Source organism: Sorex fumeus, unplaced genomic scaffold, assembly GCF_029834395.1.
Source record: "Sorex fumeus unplaced genomic scaffold, SorFum_2.1 ptg000007l, whole genome shotgun sequence".
Classification (NCBI taxonomy): domain Eukaryota; kingdom Metazoa; phylum Chordata; class Mammalia; order Eulipotyphla; family Soricidae; genus Sorex; species Sorex fumeus.
Window position 1 is genome coordinate 2,855,827 of NW_026606064.1, and position 9,202 is coordinate 2,865,028.

Genomic DNA, 9,202 nt, shown 5'->3' on the forward strand with positions numbered 1-9,202 from the left:
GTATCTCGGTTTGGGTTTTCTTTTTTTCTTTCTTTTCTTTTTGGGGATCAATACCAAGCAGTGGTGTTCAGGGCCTTGTCCTGGTTCTGTGTTCAGGGATCACTCTAGTTTTGCTCAGTGGAACCCAGTTGACACTCAGTTCACCTCAGTTGGCCGTGTGCAAATCTAGCACCTAACTCTGTGCTATCTCTCTGGCCCTATATATTCATTTTTTTTTTGAGAGGGGGTCCACACCTAGAAGTACTCAAGGCTTATTCCTGGCTCTGCACTCAAGGATCACTCCCGTAGTGCTCAGGGGATCATATGTGGTGCCAAGGATCAAACCCTGGTCAATCGCATGCAAAGCAAGAGCCCTACACACTTATTATCGCTCTGGCCCCTGCATGTTGATTTTTTTTTAAAAGACGAAATAAAAGGGGCTGGAGCGATAGCACAGCAGGTAGGGCGTTTGCTTTGCACGCAGCCAACATGCCCGACACGGGTTCGATTCCCAGCATCCCATATGGTCCCCCGAGCACCGCCAGGAGCAATTCCTGAGTGCATGAGCCAGGAGTAACCCCTGAGCATCGCCGGGTGTGACCCAAAAAGCAAAAAAAAAAGACGAAATAAAATTATCATCAACTGGAATCATAAACTTATTTAGAGATATAAGATTAGAGAATGGACCCTGTAATCGTTGACTACTTTTGTGTTCCTGACATTTCATAACAATATTATTTATTATTATTATTATTATTATTATTTAAGACTATACAGCAACCCTGAGAAGTAGGAGTGCATTTTTTCGATTTGTTTTTGTTTTATTTGAGATTTTTCAGGCCACTTTAAGTAGTGTTCGGGGTTTACTCTTGGCTCTCCACTTTGGGATCACTCCTGGTTCTCTGCTCAGGCATCACTCCTGGCAGAGTTCAGAAGTGCTGGGGATTGGACCTGGCTTGGCCTTGTGCAAGGCCATCCATCATCTTACCTACTGTACTAGCTCTTTCACCCCGGAAGTGGGAATGTTGTTTCTTTTTTTCAGATGAGAAAAAATTGTTCATAGAGTATCCAAGGATGTCAGAGGGGAGGCTGGGGTTCCACCTTATTCCACACACCCAAGTCCTTTGCATGACCCTGACCATTAACTTCTTGTAGATGAGGCCTTAAGCTGGATTCAGCTTCGTGTTCACTGTAATTACACAGTGTCTTATAGCAGGCATGATCTTGGAGTAATACTTATAATAATAAGTATTATCTGAGTGATTTTTCAATTGTGTCACCTCTTCAGATGAGCCCTGGAGAACTAGCCCTGGCCAGCGGCAACCACACCCCCGTGACACGGTTCATCTTGCTGGGGTTCTCCAACTATCCCGACCTTCAGGAACTGCTCTTCGGAACCTTCCTGCTGATCTACTCCATGACAGTGGTGGGCAACCTGGGGATGATGGGGCTCATCCTCACAGATGCCCGTCTCCACAGCCCCATGTACTTCTTCCTCAGCGTCCTCTCTTTCCTTGATATCTGTTACTCCTCGGTGGTCACACCCAAGCTCTTAGTCAACTTCCTGGCGTCTGACAAGTCCATCTCTTTTGAGGGCTGTGTGGTCCAGCTGATCTTCTTTGTCGTACATGTGACAGCAGAGAGCTTCCTGTTGGCCTCCATGGCCTTTGACCGCTTCATGGCCATCTGCCGGCCCCTTCATTACGGTTCTCTCATGACCAAGGAGACTTGTCTTCAGTTGGTGGCTGCTTCTTATGCCTTCGGTGGTGTCAATTCTGCTATCCAGACCGGGAACGTCTTTGCCCTTCCATTCTGTGGGCCCAACCAGGTGACACACTATTTCTGTGATATTCCACCCCTCCTCCGTTTGGCTTGTGCCAACACAGCCACGGCAGAAGTGGTCCTCTACATCTTCTCAGCGCTGGTCACCCTTCTGCCGGCTGTCATCATCGTCACCTCCTACAGCCTTGTCTTGGTGGCCATTGGGAAGATGCACTCCGCAGCTGGACGTGAGAAGGCACTGTCCACCTGTGCCTCTCACTTCCTAGCCATCGCTATTTTTTATGGCACTGTGGTTTTCACCTATGTCCAGCCGCACGGGTCGATGAATGATACCAATGGCCAAGTGGTGTCTGTCTTCTACACCATCATCATTCCCATGCTCAACCCCTTCATCTACAGCCTCCGCAACAAAGAAGTGAAGGATGCTCTGCAAAGGAAGCTCCGGAGCAGTCTCTTCCCCTGCTGAGTCCTGCGAGGTGATGTGCTGAACTGAGACGAGGAGCATCTTCCAAGTCACACAGTGAACAAAGGGAAAGCAGCCTCGGTTATTGAGGAGATAGACTAGGGAAGACACAGCACATTGACACACTTGATTCAGAGCTTTGCAGTTTTGAAGCCTCTACTTATCTGTGAATGTGTTAAATATCTGCTCCCATAGTGAGCTGAGGCCACCTCTGTTAGGATGATCTCATCTGACAAATGAAGACTCCAGGCCCACAGGCTGCCCGAGCTGCTTGTGTCCGTGTGCTGTGGCCAATCGCATGTGGTGCTTAAGCATATGTGTTGCCCACATTTCCCCTCTTGAGATGTGCACTTACATAACTTCATACTTTATTTATTTTTGGCTTTTGGGGGTCGCACCCAGCAAAGCATAGGGGATTCACAGGAATTACTCCTGTCTCTGCACTCAGGAATTACTCCTGACAGTGCTCGGTGACCATACAGGATGCTGGGGATTTAACCCGGGTCAACCGCATGCAAGGCAAATGCCCTACCCACTGTACTATCGCTCCAGCCCGCTACTTTCATACTTTAAAGCTGGGATGTATACTGGGGCTTTCTCTGCCTTTGGAGAAGCCGTGTTCTCTCGAGCTTGTTACTCTCTCTCACTCTCTCTCTCTCTCTCTGTCTCTCTTTCTGTCTCTCTCTCCTCCTCTCTATCTCCCCCCCCCTCTCTCTCCCACTCCTTCTCCTCCCTCAAAACTTGCAAATACAATCTGCTTTTACTTCAAAAAAGAAAAGAGAAGAAATGAAGGGTCTAGGAGTAAGTCTTGAACACCAATGATTGTGGCACCAAAAAAATGAAAAATAAAACTTTTTCAGAGACCCCTTCTTTCTATTACTATGCACTCTGCTCCCAGGACGCCAGATGGGACCCCACCCCCATACTTTTTTTTTGTTCCCAGTGGTGCTGGGGGCCACCAGGCCTACCCCTAGTAGAACTCAGGAGGCTATGGAGTGCTGGGGCTCAAACCTAGGGCCCTCTCTGCATGCCAAGCACATGTCCAGCGTTCTTGCTTTGTGGCCACACCCAGTAGTACTCCGGTCTTATTCCTATCTCTGTGCTTAGAAGCCAGTCCTAGAAGGGCTGGGTGGACCTTATGGGGGTTCCAGGGATCAAACCTGGGTAGGTCACATGCAAGGGAAGCACCTTATCCACTGTACTATCCTTGACTCCACTACCCTCCTTTCTTTTCTTTATTTTGATTACATATAATTTTTTTAATTGAATCACCATGAGATATACAGTTACAAGGTTGTTCATGATTGGGTTTCAGTCATATGATTATCCAATACCTATCCCTTCACCAGTGTACATTTCCCACCACCAATGTCCCCAGTTTTTCTCTCACCATCTTCCCCACCTGCCCCCACCCTCCCACAGTCTGCCTCTATGACAAGCACTTTTCTTTTTTTTTTTTTTTTGGTTTTCTGGGTTTCACATGGCTATGCTCAGGGATTACTCCTGGCTCTTCACTCAGGAATTACTCCTGGTGGTGCTCGGGGGACCATATGGGATGCCAGGGATCAAACCCAGTCATCCACATTCAAGGCAAATATCCTGATGGCCTATCTGCTATGCTGTTGGATAACAAAGGGGTTGTCCTTGCTCCTCCTACAGGGATTTTAGGTTTATTGAGTTACTCCCACAACAGTGGCCCTGAAGCACGCCCAATTCCACCAAGCACTTTAGTACTATCCTCCCGTTGTTCACTGATTTTGCTCGAGTGGGCCCAGTAACATTATGAGACTTGTTGTTACTGTGTTTAGTATATCAAATACATCACAGGTAGCTTGCCAGGCTTTGCTGTGCGGGCGAGATACTCTCGGTAGCTTGCGGGGCTCTCCAAGACAGACGGAGGAATTGAACTCGGGTCAGCCGACCGGCAACATGCAAAGCAAACACCTTACCCGCTATGCTATCACTCCAGCCCACACCAAGCACTAATAACCCTATATTACTTTTTCTCTTTCATTTATGTCATTTGTACGGTTTATTTAGCAATGTCCTTTTTGTATAGACACAGGAAGACAGTTCATGCTGTGCTTTGTAACATGGGAGTTAATTGACTCCAAAGTAGTATTTACTCCTGGGCATCCATCATATTTACTTGACTTAAGCTTCAGTTGCCCTTAGTTCCTGGCACTCCAAAAACAAGGTCCTGAACAAAGGGACTGGATGGACCCAGGGCAAGCTGTAAGCCTCCCTGGCATCAAAAGGGGACAAGCTAAACACCATAAATAATAAGAACACGGCCATGGAGCAAACTCTATTATAACCCAAAAAGAAGCAACTGAACAAATAATCTGCTGGGGTTAGGAAAGACTAACCTGGCCTGAGGACTGTGGTCTGGAATATATAGTGAGATGTCCCCAGAAAGAGCCAACCTTCTTACAAAATGACTAGAAATATTCATCGATTTGCTCAAGCGGGCCCAGTAACGCCTCCATTGTGAGACTTGTTACTGTGTTTTGGCATATCAAATACGTCATGGGGAGCTTGCCAGGCTTTGCCGGGCGAGGTACTCTCGGTACCTTGCCGGGCTCTCCAAGAGGGGCGGAGGAATCGAACCTGACTCGGCCGGGCTGGCTGCACGCAAGGCAAATGCCCTTCCGCTGTGCTATCCCTCCAAGAAGTAAATTCACTATGATTATTTAAATGGATTACTAGCTGAGGAAAGGATAAAGCAATAAACTCTGGATGGAATCCCGCCCTTGAGTAGATCTCTTAGTAATCTAGAGTGCTGAACCTTCAGATGAGATTTTTGTCCTTGAGTTTATCTCCTAGAACTTCCCCTGAAGGAGTGACTTTACCTCTGTTTCTTTGTTATGACAATGTTCAACCCCACCGATGTGTACCCCCACCCTTCATGAGTGCTATATAACTATGCTCTAAGGGGAAGGAAGGGAGTATGAGACTATGACAAGACTAGGAAGGAGATAAAACTAAGGTCTATGAGGCGACTAGGATGATGGGACTATAATGACTGGACTACTACCAAAACTATGACTACAATTGTGCAGTGAGGAGAGAGATCAGACTATGCTGGGGAGGAGAGAGAAATAAACCGACTACCGACCAGGAGAGAGAAATAAACCAACTCCTTTGTTCGTCCATCCATCGCTGTTGACCATTCTGGAGAGGCAGCTCTCAGCCACCGAATACTCGAGTCCCTCACAGCCTCACAACCTTTCTTTGGAAACTCACAGCCAAACTAATTTCAGCTGGAAATCACAAGGAAGTCACTATGCTATCACTCCTAATCTACTACCTCCCTAGGTACTGAGGGGTTATCATGTACATCCCTTTACCTACTATCAGCACTCAGTTCTTGTCCAGAGTGAGCATTTCCAACTGTCATTGTCTTACCCTATTATTCTTATTCTCTATCCTAACTACCCTCCCACCCCCCACCCCCACCCTTCCACTTGTGATAAGCCTTCATCTGTGGACCAGTCCTCCAGGCCCTTGTTTTTACTGTTCATGGGTATACTGTTTTATTATTACATATTACACTTTTTTATATCCCACAGATGAGTGCAATAATTCTATGTCCGTCTCCTTTTGATTCATTTAGCATGATACTCTCCATGTCCATCCATTTATAAGCAAATGTCATGACTTCATTTTTCCTGCTGGTTGCATAGTATTCCATTGTGGAGATGTACCATTGTTTCTTTGCCCAATCATCTGTTCTCAGGTACTCACATTGTTTCCAGATTCTGGCATCTTAACTCAGGACCCATCCCTCGTCATCCTCCTCCCCATCCCACAGACCAGAGCAGGGACACTTCATGTGAGATAAGCCTAGAAGCCTCAGGACCCAGGTCAGACCTCCTGGGCAGCCACCATAGTGCATCCATCAAGGAAAATCCCGAGGGCAGCTGTGGGCAGCTCTCAAAAGGACAACATGGGTCCCCCGCGGAATGAATAAAAGGTGAGGGTCCTGAGACTAAGGGGTCCAAAAGGGAGGTAAGCAACTGAGGTTGGGAGTGAACATTCCATATAAAATCCTCAATTTCTCCACAACACAAACTACCCACCCCAAAGACCTCTGTTGTCACCTTTCCCCTTCTGCTATAAACTGATGTCAAATGCCACCGAGAACACCCAACATGAGCCTTAGAAGTGAATAGCAAAATAATAGGAAATGCTGGGGAGTTTTGTTTGTTTTTGTTCCTCTAGGTCACACCCAGTGATGCTCAGGGGTTCCGTCTTGCTCTGCACTCAGGAATTACTCCTGATAGTGCTCGGGGGCCCATATGGGGTGCCAGAGATCGAACCAGGGTCAGCCACGTGCAAGGCAAATGCCCTACCCATTGTACTATTGCTCTGGTACCTGGTTATTTATTTATTGTTTTTTGCTTTTTTGCTTTTTGGGTCAGACCCGGTGATGCACAGAGGTTACTCCTGGCTCTGCACTCAGTAATTACTCCTGGCAATGCTCAGGGAACCATATGGGATGCTGGGAATCGAACCCAGGTTGGCCACATGCAAGGCAAACGCCCTACCTGCTGTGCTATCGCTCCAGCCCCCCCCACACTGAAGTTATTTTTTAACAATAAAACGAAAAGTTTTCTTCTACCTTAAATCATTCCAATTTCCAGAAAAGTAATTTAAAAATTACTTTTTAATGTGTGTGTGTGTTTTTTTTGTGTGTGTTTGTTTTGTTTTGGGATCACACCCAGTGGTGCTCAGGGCTAACTCCCAGCTCTGCGCTCAGGGATCACTCCTAGCAGGGCTCAGGGAACGATTAGTGGTTCCAAGGATAGAATCTGGGTTGGAGAGCTGAAGCAATAGCACGACGGGTAGGGCGCTTGCCTTGAATGCGGCCAACCTGGGTTCGATTCCCAGCATCCCATATGGTCCCCCGAGCACCGCCAGGAGTAATTCCTGATTCCTGAGTGCATGAACCAGGAGTAATCCCTGTGCATTGTGCATGCATTGCCAGGTGTAACCCAAAAAAGAAAGAGGGGGAAAAAAGGAGAATCTGGTTTGGTTGTGTGCTAAGAAAGTGCTTTAACCATTCACAGAATCACCTTTGAAAACAAAAAATTAGAAAAAGAATTTTCAAAAGAGGGAGAATGAATATTTGCCTCGCACATGTTTGATCTGGGTTCGATCCCTGGCATTTCATGTGGTCCTCCAAGCCAGGAGTAGTTCCTGAGCACAGAGCCAGGAGTAACCCCTGAGCATTGCCAGGTATGACTCTCCCACAAAAAAAGAGGATTGAACGGTTCTGCCATTAGGTGAATTATGATGTAACCACTAAAACTTGTGCTTCTGAAGACTACTTAGTAACATGGGAAACAGCTGACCAGAACATCTCAAGAGTTACTGCATAACAAAATGAGTGACAAAAATGCTGGGATGAACAACTGAAATGTAAATATAGGGCTCTCTTGCCTCTCTTGATCCCCAGCATCCCATATGGTCCCCCAAGCACCACCAGGAATCATCCCTGATCATAGAGCCAAGAGTAAACCCTGAGCAAGGCTGGGTGTGGCCTAAATACCACCAAAAAATTGATGCTTTGGAACCACAGGAGAAAATGTTTGTTACATTTTTTTCTGAGAATTTTCCAAAACTCTTTCAATGATCATGTTTTGCGTTGATACTTTGATCCCAAAATAAGTCAATTTTCTTAATCCTTCCCAGTAAGCTGGAATCTGAGTGTAAAAATTTCTCACTTTTGTCTTCTTTCATTAAGCAACTATTTACCAAGTTCCTCCCAAGTTCCACATTCCTTTAATTTATAAAGTTGTTCAATCCATGCCTATAATTGAGGTCAAGACTACAACATTGGGCCAGAGCAATAGTACAGCGGGTAGGGTGTTTGCCTTTCACACAGCCCAACAGAGTTCAATTCCTAGTATTCCCATATGGTCCCCCCGAGCACCGCCAGGAGTGATTCCTGAGTGAAAAACCAGGAGTAACCCCTATGCATCACCAGGTATGACCCAAAAAGCAAAAAAAAAAAAAAAAAAACCTACAACCTACAACATTATGGTGAAGAGATTTGGTAAAAACTAAGTCAGAGAAATATTTACAAGGCAACATATAGTAATGACAGTAATGGATACCATCTGGATGAATAGAGTGCATTTTAGTCTGATATCTTAGGCTACACAGTAATGATAGGACCCCATAGTTTTGGGAATTTAACAACAGCAAGGCTGTTTATTCCTCCATCAATACTGGGGGCCCTCCCGTCTTACAGTGCCACCGTTTCAGCTTGCAGCCTCCGTGATTGTATTGGATGATCATGAAGATGACACAGTGGGATTTTAATTAGCTGGCCTGAAGTTGGCTGGCATCTCTTCAACCATACAAAATTCACCTGAAACAAGTCTTGTGGCTAACATAGCTGCAAAAAGATAGCTGGGGGTGTGGCACCATGGCAAAGCATGTGTCTCAAATGGGTGAGGCCCTGGCTTCATCCCAGGACTGCAAACAGATTCAAAGAAAAAAGGAAACATGGAGACCGGAACCATAGGAGAGCAGGTAAGTTGCCTACTTTAAATGCGGCAGACCCAGGTTCGATCCCTGGCACCCCATATGGTCCCCTGAGCACTGCCAGGAGTGATTCCTGAGTGCAGAGCCAGGAATAACCTCTGAGCATCACTAGGTGTAGCCCAAGCACTCCCCTCACCACCACCCCCACAGAAAAGAAAACAAAATATGTTCTTTTTCTTCTACTCAGAAAAAGGAAGGCTGGATGAGATTTAGTGCCTTTGTCTCTAACACTGGCCAGAAATAAACTGGGGTCACCTCATATTTCTTCAAACAGTCCATTATTATTTTGTTGTTGTTGTTTTGGGTCACACCCAGCGATGCTCAGGGGTTACTCCTGGCTCTGCACTCAGGAATCACCCCTGGCGGTTCTCAGGGGACCATATGGGATGCTGGGAATCGAACCCGGGTCAGCTGCGTGCAAGG

General features: G+C 46.4%; 1 protein-coding gene across 1 annotated transcript; it reads left to right on the forward strand.

Moving 5' to 3' along the window:
* The first annotated feature begins 1,267 nt into the window (after positions 1-1,267).
* On the forward strand, positions 1,268-2,227 carry LOC130039133 (olfactory receptor 1052-like). Its single transcript, XM_056130995.1, has one exon. It carries the CDS (start codon positions 1,268-1,270, stop codon positions 2,225-2,227), a length of 960 nt encoding a protein of 319 aa, XP_055986970.1.
* Positions 2,228-9,202: the final 6,975 nt, after the last annotated feature.